This window comes from Mesoplodon densirostris, chromosome 10, assembly GCF_025265405.1.
Source record: "Mesoplodon densirostris isolate mMesDen1 chromosome 10, mMesDen1 primary haplotype, whole genome shotgun sequence".
Classification (NCBI taxonomy): domain Eukaryota; kingdom Metazoa; phylum Chordata; class Mammalia; order Artiodactyla; family Ziphiidae; genus Mesoplodon; species Mesoplodon densirostris.
The window spans coordinates 4,920,287-4,945,434 of record NC_082670.1 but is presented as its reverse complement, the minus strand read 5'-3'; the positions used below and the strand labels follow the sequence as shown (position 1 = coordinate 4,945,434).

The window sequence follows — 25,148 nt, the reverse complement described above, 5'->3', positions numbered from 1 at the left end:
TAAGGCACATTTGTCTTCCATTTAATGGCTTGCAAATGTTTGCAAGAAGCTGTCCAGTCTTCCTTGCGTCTTTTCTGTTCCTACACTGACTTCATTCCCCTCATCGCTAACGTGGTTTCGGCTCCCGCCCTTGGCCACATCCTCCAACTTGTCAGTACTCCTCTTAAAGTGTGACACCCAGAATGCATCCCAATCTTTGAGGTTTATTACTTTCATTTCTACCGCAAAGAAGTCCCTGTCAGCATCAATCAATCTAGCATATTTCCTGTGGGGTGACCTTCTAAGGTATAAAAAAGGAGGTGCAGGGATTTGGAAACTGCCTTATGACCCAGATATGTTAGGAATTTCCCCAATGCCCTTTATGGGAGCTACCCCGCTCGGAGTCTGTGAGACAAATGCAAGACCTCTCACCCTTTCTGAAGCACCTTTAAAGACAATGTGTGCACTAGAGGTTCGCTGCATTTCTTTGAAATTACAGTGCTCACAGCTTCTGCATCCCATCATTTAAGAGGTACCTGATGCTGGAGGATGCAATAGACAACAGAGAAAATAATTTGAGTGCTTTTTTAAAAAATGCAAGCACAAAACATAACAACCTTCCTGTGCTAATAGGAAAGCTGCAAGAAAAAAAAATAAATTAGAAATCAACCCCAGCTAGAGGGAGAGGTCAGTAGAGCTAGCCCTGCTTTCATCAGAAACGACAATCTCACTCACCCATTCTTACACCTTCCCACTCAAATCAGATGCAAGAATCATTCAGGTAAAGTGAAACACATTTCTTCTTTAAAACAGCCCCCTGCTGTAGCCAATTTTTCCTTCTCCAACAAGCCTCATCTGAGGGTGCCAGAACCTCCTGCCACCTTGACACCTTGGCTGTGCAAGAATTCCACCTTGATCCCAAACCAATGCAAGGGAGGAGATAATCTGTGTATTAGAAGAAAGATGAATCCTAGCACAGTGCAATGACCCACCACTTAGGAGACACAGGGCTCAAAGGGGGTTGAGTGTCCAGGTGCATTTCTTACTGTTAATATCTGACATTGGGGTAGGGCAAAGGGGAGTGAACTGGGGAAATGATGGAAGAGGCCAGTCCCTACACGGTGGACACAAAGCAAATGTCCCGCCCGCAGTCTGCCGTTGGCTCTATCAGTAATCACCTTCAACGCACAGGTCTATGGCAGATCAGTAACAGACAGAGAGCCAGGTCCTCAATCTCTTATGGGGATCCAGATCCAGAGGGTGGATCTCTCCAAAGCAAGGGAAGCTTTATTTCTCAGAGACTGTCAAAAATTGGAAATAACTTGACATAGAAAATACTTATGACCTAGGGTGGACTAGGGACTTCGGAGAGACCACTGGTTTCTCTGTTTCCTCCTGATTTCTCCTCACACCTTCACAGCCCAGACCTGAGCCAGCCAGCACCCACAACCATCTTTTCGGATGGTTGAAACACTGCAGTGTACCCTATACTGCCAAGACCTGATCAAAGAGCGGCAGATCAATGTAACAACTTGGACCCTTAAGAAGTGCAATTCTGTAGAACCAGAACCCTTCACAAGACTGTATTCCTTTCTCAGATCCACGCCTTGAATAGTCAAGGGAGTCTCCACCCCACCTGCCCACTCAAGGGCCCTAGGCCTTAGGGAGTCTGGAGCTCCAAGCAGAGAGTCTGGAAGGCGGGAGCTAGTGAGCAGGGAATTGAGCGAGGAATAGGTGGTGCCACGTCCATTCCTCAGTCAGGACATAGTCAACTCCACTCCAAAATGATTTACCTTACTGCTCTCCCCCCGACCTCCCCACACCTTCCTCAGATGTGCGGAGGTGCTGCTCCCACAGACCAGCAGCTGTCCGGCTTCTGCACTTGCTACTTCTGCAACATCAAATAATTCATCTTCCAGATTCATTTTTCTCTTTAAAAAATGATGAGGTTCCGTAAGTTATTTTAAGAGAAAAGTTTTCCGACTTTGTGATTTTGTTTTAAATTTTGAGGCTTTCAAGTAGGACAGAGGGCTAGACACGTGGAGGACAAACCATAGATACTTGCAGTTTATTGTGGTAATAATCCCCTACGCCTGCTCGTGCTCAAGATGATAAATGGCCGGCGTATCTTCATTGCTCAGCGTGTTACTGAGAATCATTTATCACAACATCTATCCCTGGGAATATAGGATTATTCCAGTATTACTCCACTTTTTTTTGAATTTTATTTATTTATTTTTTATACTCCCCTTAGCAAGATGGGGACATGATTTTTTTCTTTCTTTGTGCATGCATTTTTCTGTAGATAAATGCATACTTAGGCATGCATGTGTCTCTTCACGTATGAGTATCTTCAGTGATGCTCATGAGTGGGCATAGATACATGGATGAATATCATTACGAGGACGTGTTTATGAGTTAGACCAAATAATGAAGTAAAGCTCAGGGCTTACAGTTTCTGTTTGAGGGAGTTGCCTGCACTCTAGGCCTCAGGCCATATCCTTAAGCGGGACAGCTCTTTTGCAAAATGTTCTGGATGGATCACTTGGGGAAACCAGGGAAGAAAGAATGAATGGATCAGGGTAAAAACAGCACAGCTACTGAGAAATAAATATCTAAAAACCTATATTCATATTGAAAAGATTATTTAAGTTAAGGGTAGAGAATTGTTTCCCTGCATACAAGCCAGAAGAACCTTCCTAAATTATGTTGCAGGGAGTTAAGGCAGAAAATGATGACCACAAAGGTGATGGTGATAATAATAATAATAATAGCAAAGCAGCAGCAGCAACATATGTCTAATATGTGGTATTTAACCACATCTTGCCATGGTTCTAAGCGCAGCACAAATACTAACTCACCCACCCTCTCCACACCCTTTTCAATATTTCATAGTGTCCTTCTACAGGTGAGGAAACCCACAGTGAGCTCAGCGTTTTTCAAACCTTGAATCATAAAAGTAATTTACTGAGTTGGAAAAATGCTCCTATATGTAGGCTCTGGGTGTGCACTTGTCACATAATTTGGCTTTTCTATAACTCAATAAGATAATTTATATAGCCTCATTTCTAAAGAACAAAAATTAAGAACTAATGACAAATTAATTGAGACATTGAGACTCTCAGAACCAGTGCCTGGAGCAGCCCTAGAGAGAGGAGTCCCCTAGCCTTAGAGGCATTTCCCAATTCACTGGCCACAGATACAAGGGTAAAGGGATTTCTTATTTAGCAGCTAGATTTCTAAGATTTGGAGCCTTTCCCCTTTTCATCCCAGAGGATGTATACATGCAGCCAGATAAAATACATATTGTTTTAGTGATCTTTGTGGATATCATGGGATTCTAACTTTATGTACACTAGGTCAAGCACGGGTGGATGGCCTCATATTTCTCCTTCGCTTTGGCTCTGTCTAAAGTGATGCTGTATGGCCCTGACCTCCAAGGGCAAATGGGGGCTCTTGTAGCTGAGGCCTTTGAACCACTCTAGACTCACCGACAGTCCCCTTCTGTGCCACCCTCCACCACCACTCCAGTTCAAAGCCACAGTGTTCCCGTCAGCTCCTTTAGTTCCCAGGCCACCCCGTGGAGCTCGTAGGAAGTGCCCAGGGGTCTAAGGATCTACCCACCAAATTCCTCTGCACAACACATTCTTCATTTCTGAGCACCCTCTTTGTGTCCCCAGTGTGTGTGTCTCTGTTCTTCCAGGGTCTGTGACTGTGGAGGATTCCACAGGCTCCTTAGGACCTCAGAGTCCTCGTCTGTAAAATGGGACAGTCGGATGAAGTGATTTCTAAGTCCTTTCCAACTCTGACATGCTGTGCCCCAATAACCCCATAAAAAGAGTCTGGTCCCTTTTCTCTCTTTTTAAGACATGCATGGTGGTCTCCATTCAAATCCCTGATGCTTTCCCAGAAAAGTGCAGGCCAAGGGTTATACTCAAAGCTGCCCAGCGCATGCCTGGCCTGAGTCAGAGAGCGGAGACCAGGAATCCTCCAATAACAAGACCTGCAGGAAGCTCTCAATACTGAACAAAAGGACATCTGTCTCATTTGAGAAATCAGACATGAAAAAGCAAGCACAGTGGTCGGAAAAGGCATTTCATTGGAGGATACAGGATGAAATATAGTTTAGAGAAGTAGGAAGATCATGTGCTTTAGAAACAGATGAACTTGGGTCCAAATCTTGCCTTTGCCCATTAACACCTGTGTGACCATGGAAATGTCACCTCCCGTGTTTAATCCCTTCATTTTTCTTAACTAGAAAATTTGTCGAATAGTGTCCACCTCAGGGGACTATCATACATATAAAACCTGCATGTAATCTCCTCCTGAGCTTATATCACATTGGGGGGGTGGGTATATGTGAAATACTCCAGAGAAGCCTAAATTCCCCACCCTGATTGACTTCGTCATCCATTGGGCTGGGCTTGGCCATGACGCTTAGGAAGACCTCAAAGCATGGCCGCAGGGGACGAGGAAAAGCAGGACCATTGAAGGCCCCAGCATCAGGATGGATTAGGGGATCAGCAACAAATGCGTAGCAGCAAGGTATGTGGGCAAGGGACCAAAATCAATTGGTTGAAACAGGATTATGAATTACAGAGCAGGCTGGGTGATGTTCCAGATCGTGGGCCTGGGAACAGGTCTATCCCAAAGGGGTTGACCAGAACCAATTAGAGCGTCAGGACCTCAGTAAAGGCAGCTGGGGGTTCAGAGAGAAGTCTGATCCCAGGAGGGCACTTTAGCCCGCAAATGAACCGAGGGAGATCAGTCATGTCCTCAAGGTTACTGTGGAAGCCTGGGGATAAGCTGAAGTTCAGCTGACTCACGGCTGGCCGGGTGCTCAGCTCAGCTCCACCAGACACTGCATGGACCACGTCCACCAGAAGGCCAGCTGATGCATCCGTGTGGAAGGAACCAGGACCCACGGGGCTGTCTCTGGCTGAGCCTCATCTAGGGGCCTCATTCGGGTGGTCACTGGAAATCAGCCACCCTGACCCTTCCGTCTTCCAACCACCATCAACCAAAAGAAAGAGAGCCTGTGACTCAGGCAGGGGCCTCGCTGCTTCCTGGTCAAGGTGGGAAACTGGATCTGCCTCTCTGGAGCATAAAACCTTTCCTGTCTCTTCCATCCTTTCAGGGAAATCCGGCCCAACTCCACCGTGAAATGGGAGGAGGTGTGTCGGCCTTGGGTTTCTGGCCCTCGGAAGCTGATGGCCAGCTTGACCAGTGACCACTTGAGACACGTGTACGGCGAGCTGGACTTGCAGATTCAGAGACGACCGTCTATGTAGATGCACAGGGGCCTGAGATGGGCCCGAGCACTTGGCCTCTTGTAGTCTTGGCTAAGGAAATTCTAATGCAAAAATAGTCAGCTCTTGCTTTAACTTAGCTGTGAAGAGCCAGACAGGACTGGATACAGCCCCAGAATGGTGATGCCACGTATTTTGAAGACACACTTTTCAGTGTGGTTATTCAATGTGGAAGTTAGTTTTTAATCGCTTCACCTTCCAAAGGATTCTGAGCATTAGCTTTAATTAAGCCCTAATTAAGCTCTCATAGCTCATAAGAGTAAAAGTTATCATTTCTCATCTCAGATGGCTGCAGCTCCAAGTATCAGAGGACTTCCCTTAGAAAGGGGATTTGCTCAATACCTGGCCTCATGTAAAACAGGGCTGCTCATCCCCCGCTCAGCCTTTTCAGGGTAATGTACTCCCCAAACAGGAGGCCAGCACATGATTTGGGCCCTAGAATTCTATTCCCCTTTCTTGGAATCAGTTTTATCCTCTGTGTCAGAATATTTTTCCCCAGAATTGAGTGCAGCATCATTTTTCTTCTTGGCAAAGCCAGGGAAAGGTCTTTCATCTTGCACCTGCAAGCAAAGCTACTGCCTGCCAAATTTCACAGATTTACCTTGGAGAAGATGTGGCCCCATATTAACAAATTGCATTTGTGGAACACTTAATCACCTAAGGGGAGATAAGAAAGCAGGTGCAATACTCAGATCTATTAAATAATGTAGTTTTATAGTGCATTTTATAGGAGTTGTCACGCTGTGGCCTGATCAGCAGGAAACATTAGCCCTAACTTTAACCCTTTGGGGGCTGTAGTACTAGAAAGTGACGAGGCCGACTTGGGACAAGTAAGGATGAGGAATTAGTCTCTTTAATTAGTAGTTATACTTCACCTGTCTCTCTGAAAGCATCTCCTTTGCACAATGACACAGGTCCAGATACAGTTTTAGAGATGGGATAAACCCAACAAGTCGGAGAAGCTGGCGGATTTAGTGACCAGACATGTGGAAGGATGGGCACCCACTCACTGTCTTGTCCTTCACATCACCCGTGTTGAGACCTCAGCTCGGCACACAGGTGCTACAAGGTAATATGGACTCCACCCTGCAAACTGCCTGCGCTACCACACACCCAGTGACAGAGGACGCTGACATCATTTATATTAGGCTCCAAGGTTCCAACAGATAAGGCTATCTGATATTTATTTGCAAGGCTGATTTATTGTCAAAATTACCCATTGATATGCCTAGAATGTGATTTAGGTCAGTAGACTGTGTTTCTTAGCAAAAAAAGAAAAGAAAAGAAAAGAAAAGAAAGAAAGAAAAGAAAGATAGAAAAGAAAATAAAAGATGAACAGTGAGAAGGAAGCTGGGGAAACGTCCCAGTGAAATTCTCTGGTCTCTACAAGCACATTTCTAAGCCTTTGAGACTGTTCCTGAACCTTCAGCACCAGGAATCCATGAGGGTCAGCTGGTCCCCTCTATAGGTACATCATACCTAACTGTACTAAGTAATCTTCCAGCATTTGCCAAGCCTTCCCATACTCAATTCTAAACTGAAATGCATTTAGCTGGACTGTTCAACTGGCTTAATATAGTATATTCTTATTAACTAGAATGTAATCAAAGCTTAAAATAAAGTTAATCTGATTGTATTTGCATCTGCACAGAAGTGAACACTTTTGCTTTTCAATACAACGTGTTACTAACCACAGCTGCTCAAGAAACCACCCTTCTTTAGCAGTAGATAACCCACCCTGGATAGTGAAACAAGCATCTCTCCTTTAGAGAAAAGGACTCGAATGGGTAATGATGTTACAGTTAGCTTTCCTCACTGTTCTATCTACATTTCAATAACCTCATGCACCAAAGGAGCAAGTTTGGTTCAAAAATCAGTTTCCAGAAACTGCAAAATCTCTGTAGATACATTTTCATGAATAATCCCATGAATCATTATGGTGACTCAGTGGACAAGCCAGCAGGAATACCTATCATAACAGACACACTTTGTGGTCTTAGAACAGAGATGGGAAATATATGACAGATATGTATCGGAGGTCCTATATTCATGGCAGACATCACTGAAAAATTGCATCTTAGACAGGGCCTCAGGATCCTTCTGTACACAGTACTCCAAGCAGCTATTACCAACTGATAAGGAGTTGGCACTCAAAATAAAACCTGTTCGCCATACCTACCTTAGAGCCAGCCCATCCCCTTTGACAACTGGGACTCTACACTGTGTAATAATGCTGTGGCTCTAAAAATCATATTTTAGCACTGGTAACAAGCAGTGTATCTCAGATAGCAGCAGAGACTCTAAAGTCTAGTTTTTGCCTGTTATAGTCCTCTATTCTTTTTTTTTTTTTTTTTTTTTTTTTGCGGTACATGGGCCTCTCACCGTTGTGGCCTCTCCTGTTGTGGAGCACAGGCTCCGGATGCGCAGGCTCAGCAGCCATGGCTCACGGGCCCAGCCACTCCGTGGCATGTGGGATCTTCCCGGACCGGGGCACAAACCCGTGTCCCCTGCATCGGCAGGCGGACTCTCAACCACTGTGCCACCAGGGAAGCCCAGTCCTCTATTCTTTGAATGAATCCTTATTTGTGTTTATAGCTTCGATGACTAAAGAGGGGTAACAATACTTTTATTTTCACAAGGTTCTTCTGGGAGTATACCAAGCAAGCCTTAAAAACAACACATGCAAAGCTGTAGATAGATAGATGATAGATAGATGATAGATAGATAGATAGATAGATAGATAAAGAGAGAGATGGTTGAGTGAGAAAGAGAGAAATGAGAGAGATTGTATGAATTGATTGTGTTTCAAATAATTTTACTGTATCAACCCTTTAAAAGAGTAAATATTATTATTTCCAACCTGTTGATGAAGACGCTAAAAAGGCCTAGGAAGCCATGCATGGAGGCAAATCAAGCTGGGGTGGGAGCAGGCAGTGAAATCAGCCTCTGCTTTACTGTACGCTCTTTAAATCTCATTTTATCTCCTGGAGTTTTTTTTTTTTTTTTTTTTTTGCGGTATGCGGGCCTCTCACTGTTGTGGCCTCCCCCGTTGCGGAGCACAGGCTCCGGACGCGCAGGCTCAGCAGCCATGGCTCACGGGCCCAGCCGCTCCGCGGCATATGGGATCCTCCCAGACCGGGGCACGAACCCGTATCCCCTGCATCAGCAGGCGGACTCTCAACCACTTGCGCCACCAGGGAGGCCCTATCTCCTGGAGTTTTAAGAATACTGAATTAAAACCAACTCAATACTCTTTGAAGAGTTGCAGTATAATAACAAATAAAAAATGCACACATTTGTAATAGGAATATGGGGTGAAACGGAGTTTGTGCTATAGACTCGTTGGCCATCAAAAGTCACAAAGTCCAGGTGTAAATTTATCATTGATGAACATGCTTCCAGTGTTATTTTAAAATAGTCCCACCCAACCATCCATTTATTCATCTTTTCTACCTCCAGCCATCCTCCCACCATCCAGCCTGCCAGCATTCCAACCACCTGTCCATCCTCTATTCCAACCATCCAGTCAACCATCCATCACACATTAATTATTGTATGCAAGCATGAATTCAACAAGTATTTATTGAACAGTAAGCATCATACTAGAGATTCAAAGATAAAAAGCCCATGGCCCCTACCCAGAGAGAGTTCACAACACCAGATGGGAAGCCAGAGAGATAAATAGATAAAATATGTATAAAGTATGTATTTATCAATCTGTAATCAGATGGGGATAGGTATGTTAATAGAGGTATATATCTAGAGTACCATGGGAATAAAGAGAAAAAGATGCCTGAAAAACATCCCCTAGTACCTCCAAGAATAACGGAGAAAAGATTTAAGTTGCATCTTGAAAAAACAAAAAGAAAGGAGGTAAGCTGGAGAACATTAGACAGAGAAGAGCTCAGGTAACAGCCTAGAGGAGGGAAAGAGGACGACTCTTCTTGGGAACTGCAGTTACCTTGGTCTGCGGGGACTGTGAGTATCCAGCAAGGAGAGGCAGCGCTCTTTGTATTCACATCATAATGACTCATGGGATCACTCATTAGTAAATAGCTACAGAATTTTAGCCACAGAAGTGCCGGTACGAGTCAGAGTTGGAGCACTTCCAGGAACTAGACTTTGTTCCTTCTAGGCTGTGTTGTGGAGAAAGGTTAGAAGAAGTTGCTGATCAAAAACTGGATTCAGAGCTAAAAACTACGGTGGGTCCAGGAAGGACAAGTGAGTATGGGGTAGAATACCCATTCAGGTCAGGGAGGAGGGTAGACGATGGGGTGTGGCTACGTTTGGGTTCAGGGATGGGAAATGAGGTGTGCTAGGGCCCAAGTGGATACAGTGGGAGAGGAAGTGTGTCAGGGGAGACATCTGTCTCACAAATGGATCCAAGTGTGTGACAGGCAAGTTCCTAGATGCTAAAATTTGAGCATCCAAGTAAAATGTGAGCATCCCTACTACCAGAGGCAGGGGCTGCTAGAGGCCCAGGATCTTGCCCCCTAGGGCCGTGCTCACCTCTGTCCTAAAGGCAAAGCTGTACCCACGAGAGCCCACTGCTTCCAGAGACACTCCTTCCCCTCGGGACAAGCTTCCCTCTGCTCTCAGCACCTCAGCTCAGTTCGACTCAGTTTTACCCCCATAAGCCTCTACAGAGGAATGAAAGCAAGAAAACCACATCAACATCTTCTGAATGTGTCTGTCAGAAATCACTCTATAAAAACAAACACATAAATAAATGAGAAGGGGGAAAAAAAGCACCTCAGTTGCAGCAAGAAAAGTTACTAGGAAATTTTGTTCACCTCAATTGCCAGGAGTTTGGGAAGATCTTCTAGCTTCAAAGACAATGGACATTTTTAAAAGATGCTTGACAAGCTTGCTGCTAATACAATTCATAAACTCCCATTAATTTTCACACTAATTATGGTTCTAGGACTTCAGTAATTATCTAAGCAATGTTTCACCACCCTGAAACTAATTCAAACATAAGGGGTCCTAATGACTACTTCCTATTAGTAAAAGCAAGTGCCTGTAACACAAAAGAGTACTCTTTTCTCTTCTTTCTGGTTTGAGCAAGTTTAGGCAATGGGGAAGTATAGCACGAAAAAATTGCAATCAGAATTTGTTATCTTATGATGGTAGAATATAAATAACCATAAAATCATTGTCACTCCTTCCACTGAGAGATGTGATCCACCTTTCCTGCCCTCCCCTTGAACTAGGTTGACTCTCCTGTCACTTTGACCGATGGAATATGGTAGAAACAACTCTATCAGTTCTCAGACCCAGGGAGACGGGTGGCTTTCACTTCTTGTCTCTTGAAATCCTCTCCATGGAAGTCCTGAGCTTCTATGTGAAAGCTCAGCTTCTTTGAGTCTGCCATACTGGAGAAACCACATGTAGATGCTCTGGTCAACCATCCTAGCTGAGCTCAGCTTTCCAGCTACTTCTCCAAGGTGCCAGACATGATAACAAAGCCATCATAGCTTAAAAGGAAGAATTAAAGGAACTGGCAATATTTAAACTATTAGACTTGGGAGGACACACGTTAGATCTCTTCAAATGTGTGGAGATTAAAGTTAACAACAAACTTTATATCTCTATATCTCTGTATATTTTTTGGATAGGAAAGATAAAGATCAAAACACTGAGCATTTCCTTCAAGCAGGAAGAACATTAATCAGTAAGTTGGTCTCCTTTCTGAGATCGCTGGGCTAAGTGCTCTGGTTATATCTTACTGCATTGCAGGTGACCTTGACTTTGAAGCTATGATTTTCTAGGCCTTTCCTCACCCGCGTCTCCATCAATATCTGGTTAGATACCACTAGGGATAACTTGAAGATGAGAGAGAAGACACAACAATGAAGGATGGCATTGCTCTTTCACAAAAACTTAGGAAATAGGACCATTCCATTGAGAACCTCGAAGAGATGTCAGTTCCCCTAACACCCCACCAACCCAGCTTTCCAATGAAGTACCAGGGGACAGTTAACGAGTCTGGTCACAAACCTACATGCCATTGTTTCTCCCTGAACATCTTAAAATGCCTTGATTTGCACACAGGTCAACTCTGATTTACCTCTAACTATGTGAAACAAAATGAAATAAAGTTAAGTTATTTTTATGTTAGCTATACCTAAACCCAAATTTTATGGCCACTGCTACAGGTAAGCAGCCTAACAGCCTAATAAAGATTTGTTGGAAATTAGCCATGAACATAGGAAATGTCACTCTCCTGCCACAGTTGATGGCAGTGGCCCTAGACCAGTCTTGCCCTCTAGAAACATGTCCTGAGTACTCACCAGTGGTCATAATGAGTTGCCATCCTCCTGCCCAGACTCTCCTCTACAAGAACCTTTGTGCCAAAGCTGGGCCCACGTTCTTGTGCAGAGTCTCGCATCAGAGCACCATCCATGGAGCTGGGGATGATCCCTTGCAGTTCTGTACCTGTTGTCCTACGAGTCAAGAGTAGTGGGGGAACACAGGGTCAATAAATGATGTACTCCCGATACTCAGAAAAAAAAAAAAAAGCACCATCCAAAACCCACAGAAGAGCCATATGCAGGAAAGTCCTCCGGGTCTGTGGCAGGATACACTGGAGGTCCTTGCCACGCTCACCAGCCCAGACACCACCACTTCCTCAGAAAGCTGAGGGCATCTGCTTTGCCAGTCTATACCTTTCCCCAGAAAAGTTTCCTCAACTTATAAGAACATGTCCTTATATTATGAACCATGGCATTTAATATGGATTTTGAATGTTTTCCTACCATAATGACATCTTTATTCTCCTACTCTTAATGATATTTTATCATTTGCTTCTCCTTTACTGTTTCTGGGGCTAGTTTCTTATGGCTAACATTACCCATATTTCAGATTTGGACGTCTGTATCTTCCAGGGATTTTTAAGTGACAAGCTCACACTCCCACCAAGTGTTTCTGTACTCAAACCAGGCCTGCCCAGGCTCGAGTGCCCATGGTATTTGCCCACTGCTGCCAAACTTGATTTTCTGTATGCTGCTTTTATTATGGACACAAGGCCAAGCTCATGAGTATTATTCTTTTTCTTGGCTATAACCATGAATTCAAAAAATATGACTCTAATAAAGAAATCTGTTTTTCATGCAGATCATTAAAAGAAAAGCTAGGTATCTTCAATAATATCCCAATTAGCATTATCGAGTATACAATGCTAAAAATGCATATAGATCAACAAAGTGTTGTTATGACATAAAATTGAAAAATAGGTATAATACAAGAAAAACACTGTCTATGACGAAAAACAATAGGCTTCAGTGATCTCCTCACCAGCAATGTTAAGCAGAAAATGAAGCCATTATCTGGGAAATTTAAACTAAAAAAAAAAAAAAAGCCAGAGCTCACCTAAATAACCTAAATATTAAAAACATAATATAAAAATGTTCTACTTCAACCATTTCTTTTCTTTAATCCTGGTTATCTCCTAAGAAATCTAATTTAAGGACAACCATGGTATCTATGTATTCTCAGTAGTGCTTAATATTTTGTCCTATTAGTGCTCAATACACATAAAGTAATAATACATAATGAAGTCCTGTCTGTATATTGCTTTTTGAAAATTAAAACATCAGATAATTAGGTATGCAAAAGGTTACCTTTGCTGCTATTATTCTTCTTATTAGTATTATTACGAATAAAATATGCCATTAAAATCCCATGGCCTACTTGGCCCCATGCTGAATTGAGAAGCAGCAGAGTCCTGCCGAAACAAGGAGATAAAAGCTTGGCCTTGGGCACTGCTGGCTAGAGTGTAAATTGGTACAACCCCTTTGGAAAGCTGTTTGGCAGTGTCTACTGAATCTGAATACATGCTGTGACCCAGTAATACCACTCCCAGATATATATCCAACAGAAATATGATGCATATATTCACCAAAAGATGAGTATTCAAAAATGTTCATAGCATTCAAAATAACCAAAAACTTCAGCAATCTAGGCATGGCTTAGCTGGTTGCTCTGGTTCAAGATTGGCTGCAATCAAAGTTAGCCGGGGCTGAGGTCTCATCTGAAGGCTCAACTGAGAGGCTCTGCCTTCGAGCTCATCTGTGGGCTCCTCACAGATGCTGGCCTGAGAGCCTCAGTTCCTCACTGGCTGTTGGCTGAGGCCTCTCCTAGTTCCTTGTCCTGCTGGCCTCTCCATAGGGCAGCTCACAACTTGACATCTGGCTTCCACCATAATGAGAAAGCAAGAGGACAAGACAGAAACCAAAATCTTTTTGTAACCTAACCTCAGGAGTGACACCCCATCATTTTTGTCACATCTATGAAAAGTGAGTCACTGGGTCCAGCCCAAGGTCAAGGGGAAGGAATCACACAGAGATGAATATTAGGAAGCAGGGATCATTGGGGCTATCTTAGTTATGCCTCAATAAAATTTATGTAAAAAATACTATTCTTAGAACTGCCAAGTGAAGTCACAGGGTCTGGCTACACAAGATTTTTAGTTTTGTGTTGTCCATCTTTGGCCTAAGAAGCTGTCCATGAATACATATTGAGTTCTAATTCAGTTTCTTTGGGCTTTTTCCTGCTTAACAGAAGACATCAAGCTTCAGGATTTACTTCTTGACAGACCACCATTTGATCAGACCCAAATGAGCATCTTTTTTTTAAATTTAATTTTTAAATGTTTTTGGCCACACCACATGGCATGGGGGATCTTAGTTCCCCAACCAGGGATTGAACCCACACTCCCTGCAATAGAAGCACAGAGTCTTAACCACTGGACCACCAGGGAATTCCCCCAAATGAGCATCTTTGACCTGCTTGCTCATCTCCTTCTCTAGCTAAGAAGGCAAAATCTGGATGCCAGAGACAGGGGAATTGCTATTTTCACTTCAATATCACATTACAGACACAGCTTAGAAAAGAACCTGGAAAACCAACACCCTTCACAGTTAATATCTGTACCACCTCAACTGGGGTTCATGTCATCGTACACAAAAGCCAACAAATACAGTAGAGATTGTATGGCAAACCATATGTTAACATGTGGGAAATGAATAACCTTTAAGCTTAAAGTAGATTATCTCTTTCCATCTCTGTTGTGCCTTGGCATGGCTTCCCTGACAATTCCTACCAAATGTTGAAAGAAGTTGTAGTATCTGGCTGACCCATCACGATGATTTCCTTTGCCAAAAATGACTAACAGTTTCAAATGATTAAAATAGATCCCATTTAGGCAGCTCTCCACTTTTCCTCTTGTAAAAAGAGCTCTGTGGCGCTGGTGCATACATCACTGTGTACCTCGTGCTGAATAATCTGTCAATAGGCATTGCTGAATGAATGAATGATCACAATGGCCACCCAACGGAGTAGGGAGGGAGAGCTACTCTCCCTGGCACTCACAATTCAGGCTGCCCTGTCATCTCGGTTACTCCCATTCAAGTATTTTTCATGCTACTAAAATCCTAAAGTGATCTGCCTCCAGTAGTTCATTTCCTTCTTACCATTCCGCCTTCTAGAGTTGACCTAAGCTTTAAAGCCAAAATAATATCAAAGGGAACAGGGGTTAGAACTCAGCCGTTGAACACAGCTCGTTTGAACACAGCCCATTGTCTGTCTGCTCCTCCATGGGAATGGAACATCCTGAAGCATTCTAGCCTGAATTATCCTAACCAAGTTTTCCCAGAAATCTACCTCCCATTTTCCCATGCACAAGCACCCTCAAGACAATAATCAAAGAGTCAGAAATAGCCTTTTCCTTCCTCATCTTACTGCCAAAGTGGTTTTAAACAACTCTGCAGAAGACATCAGTCACCCTAGAGCCCCTTCTGTTGCTGCGGTTCAGAATGAGGCTGGGTTTAGGGAATTTGGAGATTAAGCTTACAGAAGGGAGAAAAGCTGAGCCTTCATTTTCTATCTCAAAACTAGGCACTATGTGCTGACCTTCCTACAAATACAATTTCCCATAATGGACCAAACAACCACTCAAGGTAGTGAATCCCCAACCTGGTCCCCAAATGGAGGCTGGGCTGCCAGCCCATCTGCTGGGAATAGTTTCACGAGGTTCTAAACTAGACACGAGAATGGATAAGATGATTTCTAAAGTCACTACCAAGTCTAAATATTAATTATTATAAGATCTGTGTTTGACAGAAAACCTAACATTTCCCCGTCTACGCTCTGAATCACTCACTGTGTCATCCAGTCCTTTCTGTGACCCAGATGGTTATCATGGATTGTATTTGCAGTGTGTCCATAGATAAAAATATCATTACCTCACTCTTAACCCATAACTTGAGCCTCATCAATACACCCTTCTGGCCGACTCTTTTTATCAGATAAAGACAATATGCTCTTGGACTGCTAGTAATGAAAGATGGTAAAAGTAACAAAAAGATAGAGCCTTCCAGTTTATTAGCTAGATTCCCAGGCTTTTTCCACAGCATGCGAGGCCCAGTTTTTAATGACAATTACCTTTCAATTAACAACCATGGGGTATTATAAAAGCAGGTAAAGGTCTGGAAGCAAAGATGTGTTAAGGGCTGGGCAGCTAATAATCAACCTGGCTCCAAAAATGACTGTTAATTATACTAGCAGGTCAGAAGAGGTCAAATGCTCAAGAAACACTGCGGATATATGGAGACACAAATTCACTGGAAAACTCATTGAGTCATTGCTAGCCAACCACCATCCAGAAGGTGGATAAGCTGTGAGATGCCTAGGAGTGAGAAGACAGGTCTGGGAGGAAACGCTGTCAGGAACAAGAGAGCTGGAAAATGTGTGATGAGGTGGAGGCTCAGCCCCCATCAGAGTTAGCTGGGAGAGGGACTCCTTTCACGTGGGAAGGGCTGGGGGACCCCTGGACAGGAAGGCTAGGCCAAAGTGGAAGGCCAGAGTGAACACAACCATGAAGGACCTGGGCCCAACAGAGGACACCACAAAATAGGGAGACAGGGCGTTTGAATAAGGGAGGGACCCAGTTAACCTCTAACCTCCCAGCTCCACATCCAGCCAGTATTGTTCCGCCTCCCACCGGCCCCACCTTCACTCTGGGAAGAATTAACCAATTTGTTGGGTCTTTGGCCTTCGTCCTTGGCAACCATGTATCTCTTACTTCATCCACCAGGGGGCAGTAAAGAGTCGCCTATGGTGCGGAGCTGAGCTGGGCTCTCTGTCTGAAGTGGTTCCGTCTCCAGGGTCTATAACCTGACTAAAGGTCACAGAAAATTGGGACGGCCTGCTCTGTAAAGAACAAGTCACTAGGGCTAATGATGCAATTACCACTTTCTGGGTCCTTCAGCTTAACAGAGCACAGGAAACACACCAGCCCTGGAACAAAAAGAGCCATGTTCAAACTCCATTCTTGTGTCCGTCTCTTTGCCTCCCCTGAAGTAATTTTCTGGGAAAGAAAAAGTCTGTCATTCCAGGTATACAGCTGTCCCGTTTAGAATGAAATACAGATGTTGATTATTTCCAAATCCTGAGGGCTTTAAATGTATGAGAACTATGCCCTCAGAGAAATATGAATTAAAAGAAATGATGCTATGAAAAAAGGAAATGTCTTAGGTCTCAGAAGACCAGTTCTGATCTGCTGATAGTAAATGCATTGGCGATAAGTCCTAAGAAAGGGGGGGAGGGGCTGCGCGGCCCAGGAGCTGATCCACCACAACTCAGGGCACCTCTTTGCACAGATTCTATCCCAGGGTCACAGTGGCTCTCTCCCTCCCCTTCCCCTGGCCCTCGGGGGGAGGGGGTTCTCAGCATCTTTGCTTCCCCTGTGCATCCCCTCTCTCCTCTGGCTCATTTACATGTACATATGAAAAATATTAGAGTTTGAAATTCTAGGAAAGCATGATGAAAGTAGATGCATGGCCTCACTGTGGCTGATCCTTAAATGGATCCAACTTAAACTGTGGGCAGTGCTGAGCACAAAACCAGTGTCAACTTCAGAGCTCACCAAAATGATTCTAGATTTGGGATTAAGATAAAGATGAAGATAAAGACATTAGTCTTTCTGTCTAAAGATGCAGTCACTCTTAGCAGGACCTAATTTTATTGACTTTTATGATAATTTCCCTTTGATTCTATTACATTTAATTCTGTCTCACATATGAAGAGAAAGGTTGTCAGGTCACATCTTAGCAGATTTGAGTGATTTGACTACACAATTATGCAACTAGGTATAACATAGCAGTAATTTTAAAATGCATTCAAATCGCTCCTGTTCATGCATTACTACCAGAGAAATTTTGAGATATTTTCCAAATTCTAGATCATACTAAAATTCAAACATGACTGGAAGGAAGAATAGTAATAATATAGCAGTGTTAATTTTCTGATATTTATGGTTCTGTTGTAGTTATGTAGATGGATGCCTTTGTTTGAAGGAAATGTACTCAGAGTTGTTCAGTCCAGTGATGGGATATCATGTCAACTAGTGACACTAAAATGGCTGGGGCAGGGTGAGGGGAACAGTTTTTGCATTGTACTTTCAACTTTTCTTTAAGTTGGAAATTATGCCAAAAGAAAAAAATGTCAAAAAATCTCTCTTATGTTATTGTAATGGAAACCAAAACCTATGATAGTTAAGATCAGGAATATAAGCAAAAGAATCAGGATAGCCAATAAAATATAGATAATAAAAATAATGAGAAGAAATAAAAAATATTATGAAACCAGTACACTCCCAGCCAGGAAACAAAAATTTTCAAATGAAGATAAATAAAAATCATAAAGTGGATGATAGTAATAGTTAATAATACACACAATTTTAGTCAGCACAGCATATATCAAAGTCAGTAGCAGCTTCATGTCATAAATTTGTTGATTTCAACTTGTACTGTGATCTTTCCAAATAACATGTTATAACTTAATTAGACTCTCTTTAGTAAAAGACGATTTGATTTTTAAAATCATGTATCCTAAAAATGTTAACAGAGAGTTTAAGAATAAACAATGAATTTTTAAATGTTTTCCTCAAAAATATATTTTAGTAGTAAAAGTTAACGTTTCAAACTATTCTGAGATCTGGAGTAGCCTGTTACAAAACTAAAACTTTTGTTATTGTTTTATCATTGTTTTATTCATTTTGTTGGTGAACTATTTTCAGAAAAACAAAAATTACTTAGATCAATAGCTGATTCACTTTGTTACAAAGCAGAAACTAACACACCATTGTAAAGCAATTATACTCCAATAAAGATGTTTAAAAAATTACTTAGATCAGACTGATTTTCAGACTGGATAACTATATTTAAATCTCTCAAAAGTCATAAAGATTCCACAAAGTACAAGGTTCTGTTTGTCTGGATTACATTTAAATGAAATTTAAATGTATAGAATGAATATATTAAAGATAAAGATAAGAAACAACATTATGTAGAAGTGCTATAAGAGTTTGTAGTTACTACACTTTTTTCCATAAAGAGGTTTACTTTTACACATGTCAAGGTGAAAAATAGCTTTCTTCAAATAGTAGAACTACAATTGGAATTGTCAAGGCAATTGCTAAATTTTACGCACTTTTCATGACCACTTGGAAAGATGTAAGTAAAAGAAAACAAAAGGACTAATTTATCCAAAATATTTCACAAAGAATTAATTGAAATAATGGAGAAATGTGTACAAAATTAATTCATAAAACTACTCTGTTATTGTAGAATCTACAGTATATGTGGCAAATGCTGATTATCTGGGGATTATTCTGTACACACATTCTAATGTAATATGCTATGAATGATCTTTAACGTTTTTGCTAATTGCAAGCCATCTGTCTGTGAATTTATTAAATAAACTGAAACAAGTTCTGGAGAATTATAATTTTCCACTGAACAACACATGTGATCTGTCAACAAGGAAGCTATTGTGAATGGTGAGACATAGGACTCCAGGGTCTTTTTTAAAGCAATAGTAAGACTTCATCTTCTGGCCACGGTGGACTAGTGGTACCAGGCTAGATTTTCATCTGGACAAAATTTAATAAACAAGTGTTTCAAGATGTTGAATATTAGGCAATGCAGAACTGTGATCCTTATGAGAAGGGAAACAACAAAATGAGCCCTGTTATCTCTCCAGCATTCTGCTTGGAAGTCCTTTTCAGATTTTAGTGCAAGAATGTTGAGACCAAATAAAACAGAACAGTCTTGCTGAGCTAAGGGTACAGAGATTAAATTCAAAGCTACTGAGGTGTCAAAACTTTGTGGAACAGGGTATCAGCTTGAAGAAGTAAAAATGTCTTTATTCACAGATGACATGACTTCTATCTACAAGATCCCAAGGAATCTGCATAAAAACTACTAGATCTAATAAGTAAACTTAACAAGGTGATGAGATATAGTCTTCTACATACTAGCAGCAAAAATGTGGAAAATTACTGATAAGATGGCATTAGAAAGTCCTTACCTATCAATAATTACTTTAAGTTGAATTAAATTATCCAATCAAAAAGCGTAGAGTAGCTGAATGCATTAAAACAACAACAACAACAACAGTCAACACTCAACTATATTCTGCCTACAAGACACTCACTTTAACATTAAGGACAAACATAGGCTCAAATGAATGGATGGAAAAAATATTTCACACAAATGGAAGTCAAAAGAGAGCAGTGATAGCTATACTTATATCAGACAAAATAGACTTTAAGTCGAAAATGCTAACAAAAGACAAAAAAGGTTATTACATAATGATAAAATGATCAATTCATCAAGAGGATATAACAGATATAAATATACATGCACCCAACATCAGAGCACCTAAATATATTAAGCAGACACTAACAGATAACAGTAGGGGGACCCCACTTTCAACAATGGATAGATCATCCAGAAAATCAATAAAGAAGCATTGGATTTGAACTATACTTTAGACCAAATGGACCTAACAGATCTATATAGAACATTCATCCAAGAGCAGCAGAGTATATATTCTTCTCAAGTGCACACAGGTCATTCTCCAGGATAGATTATAGGTTAGCTCACAAAACAAGTCCTAGCAAATTTTGAAAGATTAAAATCATACCAAGTATTTTTTCTGACCACAATAGTATGAAATTAGAAATCAATAACAGGAGGAAAACTGGAAAATTCATAAATATGTGCAACTTAAACAACACACTTCTGAACAACCAGTGGATCAAATAAGAAGTTTAAGTTGACAGAAGTGAAAAAATATCTTGAAACAAATGAAAATGGAAGTACAACATACCAAAACTTATGAGATGGACCAGAAGCAGTTCTAATAGTAATAAATGCCTACATTAAGAAAAAAGAACTAATATAATATTGTAAACCAACTATACTTCAATTTAAAAGAAAAAGAAAGATTTCAAATAACTTAACTTTACACCCCAAGGAACTAGAAAAAGAACAAACTAAGCCCAAAGTTAGTAGGAAGAAGGAGATAACAAAGATCAGAGCAGAAATAAATAAAATAAAGATAGAAAAACAACAGAAAAGATAACAAAACTAAGAGTTGATTTTTTAAAAAGATAAATAAAATTGAGAAACCTTTAACTAGGCTTACCAAGAAAAAAAGAGAGAGAGAGAGAGAGAGAGGACTCAAATAAAATTATAAATGAAAGAAGAGACATTACAACCGATATCACAGAAATACAAAGCATCATAAAAAACCACTCTACACAATTATATGCCAACAAATTGGACAACCTAGAAGAAATGGATAAACTCCTAGAAACACACAATCTACAAGAGTGAATCAAGAAGCAATAGAAAATCTGAACAGACCAATAACCAGTAAGGAGATTGACCCAGTAATCAAAAACCTCCCAACAAAGAAAATTCCAGGACTAGATGGCTTCAGTGGTTAATTCTACAAAACATTTAAGGAAAATTAACACCAATCCTCCTCAAACTCTTCCAAAAAATTGAAAAGGAGGAAGAACTCCTAAACACATTTAACAAGGCTAACGTTAACCTTTTACCAACATCAAATAAGGATACCACAAGGAAAAAAGCTACAGGCCAATATCCCTGGTGAATATAGATGCAAAAATTCTCAACAGACTACCAGCAAACTGAATTCAACAGCACATTAAAAGGATTATACACCATAATTAAGTAGGTTTTATCCCTAGGATGCAAGGATAGTTCAATGTATGCAAATCAATAAATGTAATACATCACATTGATAGAATGAAAGATAAAAATCAAATGATCATCACAGATGCAGAAAAAGCATTTGACAAAATTCAACATCCTTTCATGTTAAAAACGCTCAACAAAGTGGATGTAGAAGGAATATGCCTCAACAAATAAAGGTGATTTACAGCAAGCCCACAGCTAATATACTCAGTGATGAAAGACTGAAAGCTTCCCTCTGAGATCAGGAACAAGACAAAGTCCCTACTCTCACCACTCCTATTCAGTGTAAAACGGGAAGACCTAGTCAGAGCAATTAGGCAAGAAAAAGAAACAAAAGGCATCCAAATTGGAAAGTAAAAACTAAATATTTTCTGTTTGCAGATGACATGATTTACATATAGAAAGTCTTAAAGACTCCCCCCCACACACACACCAAAAAAAAAACCTGTTAGAATAATAAATGAATTTAGTAAAGTTGCAGGACACAAAATCAACATACAAAATATAATTGTGTTTCTATACACTATCAGTGAGCCATCTGAAAAGAAATGAAGAAGACAACCCAGTTTTTAATATCATCAAGAATAGTAAAGTTCTAGAGATCTAAGGTACAGCATGGGAACTGTGGTTAATAATACTGTATTGTACACTTCAAGTTTGCTAAGAGAGTAGATCGTAAATGTTCTCACCACCACCACACAACAAAATGGTAATTACGTGAGGTGAAGAAGATGATAACTAACCTTATTTTGGTAAACATTTGCAATATACACATGTATCAGATCATCACTGTTGTACACCTTAAACTTACACAGTGTTATATGTCAAGTATATCTCAATAAAGCTGGGGGAAATGCACACAGAAAGACATATAAATGGCAGTGTATTTTAGCTGACATTCTTGTTCTCTTATTTCCTGTGGTTTGATGAGCTGCTTTGGTATTACATCTGATTATTGATGGTTAGTAAGATGCTTTGATTTTCTTTCTTACTCTGTGATCTTTTTTACTCTCATTGGTGACTTTCAATCTATTAATGACAAATCAGTTTTATCCACTAACTACCAAGGTCAACTTCCACAAATGCTGTAGTCATAGCCACAAATCATTTGTCACAGCAGAGCACAGCTGAGGAAGCAATTCATTTATTTCTATCTTGCAGTTAGAAATTCATTTATTTCTATCCCCGCATTGGGTGATGTGATACATCCCCTCATTCAACACATTGAATGAGCACCTTGTACATGCCAGGTGCTGTTCTAGGTGCTGGGCACACACCGGTAATCAAAACAGACAAATTCTCTGCCCTCACAAAGTGTACATTCTGGATGAGTGAGACAGATAATAAACAATTTAATTAAATAAGATAGACATTATGTTGGAGGTAAGTGCTAAGGAGGATGACAAAGCAGAGAACGGGGAGAGGGAGGGTCAGATCCCAATGGTGAGGTGGATGTTACAATTTTCAGTGGAATAACTAAGAAAGGCCCCAGTGAAGAGATGACATTGAACAAATACATGAAACCAAGAACATCCCTTGGGTAAATTCCTGCCAACCAGAGGTAACATCAAGAACAAAACTTTGATGTGAGAGATTATCTGCACAAAGAACAGCAAGGAAATCAGGGGGCTGGAGAAGAGTTAGTGAGAGAGTCTGGAAGCTGAGGTCAAAATGTGACTCAGGACCTGATCACATAGGACCTTAGAGCCATTCCAGGGACTTTGCTTTATTCTGAAGTAGAAAACCTCTCTTAGTGCATTTGGGCTGCTGTAACAAAACACCATAGAACAGGTAGCTTATGAACAACAGAAGTTTGTTGCTCATCGTTCTGGAGGCTGGAAGTCCATGATCAGGGCGTCAGCATGGTTGGGTGAGGGGCCTATTCCAGGTCTCAGACTTCTCCTTGGGTCCTCACATGGTGTAAGGGTCAAGGGAGCTCTCCAGGGCCTTTATTGATAAGGCACTAATACCATTCTTGAGGGCTTCACCCTCGTGACCTAATCACCTCCCAGATACCATCACATTGGGGGTTAGGATTTCATCATATGAATTTGGGGGACCACAAACATTCAGTCTATAGTAAAGCCGTTGGAGGGTTTTAAGTAGAGAAGTTGCATGACCTGGCTTCATTTTTAAGACTCTCTCCTGCTGCTCTGTTGACAATGATTGAAAGTGGTCCAGGGAGACGCAGGAAGACCAATGACATCTCATCAATTGCAATAAGACTGCCTGGGTTGACTGGAGATTTCATTGTTTCAGCCTCTGGCCCTTAAGTTTATACATGTAAGTTAAGAAATTGTCAGAGGAGGGAAACAACTAAAGAAAATCAAAGCAAGTCTATCTTGTTTCTTGGCAATGTCATCCAAAAATGAGAATGATAAGCAGAGAAAGAAAATATTAAGAATTATTCTCTTACCTTTATTTTTCTCTCTTTTTAGCCAAACGTCACACATTCACTTAAACAGCAGCACTTTTGTTTTTCGACAGGACTGACATTGAGGTGAAAGAATGATTTGGTGACTTGGTGGGACTCCTGCTGGCCTCCTATGGATCCAAGAATTCAGAAGGAAAGAAAAGTTTCCTAAAAAGGACCAAAGGGAGTCAGGAAGGTGAGTTATAAAATGGGGGAGATGTTCCCAGAAGGGTGTAGAAAGATGAAAGGAAATCCTACGACTTGATCCCATTAGGAAGCTGACCCTAGAAAAACCGGGCTTTGTGAGCAGCATTGATCCATTCGCTACAAGGAAAGGAAGACATAAAACTGCTGGAAGGTAGTCAAGATCAACATTATGCCTGTGAAAGGCCCTTTGTGTTTGGATGGCGTCTTGAAGTTTGGGAAATTAAAGCACAGTAGATACCCTTGTAGGTCCATCACTGTGATTTTACACAAAATGAACAAGGAGAAACGTGGACAGAAGTCTCTAGGAGAGAGACCGTTCATTTATCACAGGTTACTTTACCCACAGTGGAGAAATGTCTTTAGGGCTGTAAGATCATCACAATGTTTCCTGCAACTAGTGTGGTGACTGCTCATTAGAAGAGGTTCTAGAAAGATCGTCCCAATAACCTTGTTTTTATTACCCATGGAGTACCCGTCTGTCACTGCACATGCTTGAGGCAAGGGCACCCACACCAAGGGCAGCTCAAAAATCTGTTGTCACTGGATTATAGGGATTGGCCAGAAAAATAAAGTAGCATTAAGTGTGTTAGGTACTGGACTGGTGCCGTGGAGAAGATGCAGAAAACACTTGCGTCCTGCTTCACGGTTTCACAAGGCACAATCAGGGTTTGAGGGGGAAAATGCTGAAATTGGAAGTTGCTTGTTTCCTGGATTCCATGCAATGGCAGGGTGCTCGTAGTCATGTTGAGCAACCACCAAGGGTTGAACCTTACAGAGTTGGTGTCCACCATGAAAGCTCTTCACACCCAGGGGGGTGGTCATTTGTGCTATGAACCTTACATACTGTTGGGGATGGTTTTAGGCATTTTCCCCTGGTAGAACAAAAGTCCTTTGATTCACACAATGGCTCCAAGTGTTGTGATCAGGCTCTTCAAATATCCCCAGTACTTCAAATCCAGGATCATTAATATTAATTTTGCGTGTTCAACATTTATTACAATCTCTGCAACACTCTAGGTTTGCATGTTTGGAAGAAATCATTATTTCGTGACAAAAGAAAATTTTGAGGCTCTTTGCCTCAATGTGTCAACTTCTCCTCATTTTTTCTTTCAAAGTATGGAGTGCTGGAGGATGAGGAGTGACCCATATGCCCTAATGCAGCAAGGGCTT

General features: G+C 41.3%; 1 protein-coding gene across 1 annotated transcript in view; it reads left to right on the top strand.

The window, feature by feature from the left end:
• The window catches only part of F13A1 (coagulation factor XIII A chain), a 136,695-nt gene extending 131,425 nt beyond the window's left edge, over nt 1-5,270 (top strand). Inside the window, exon 14 of the mRNA XM_060110217.1 lies at nt 5,117-5,270. Coding sequence (XP_059966200.1) covers nt 5,117-5,270 — 154 coding nt within the window. The remainder of the gene's footprint in view (nt 1-5,116) is intronic.
• The last annotated feature ends 19,878 nt before the right edge of the window (nt 5,271-25,148 follow it).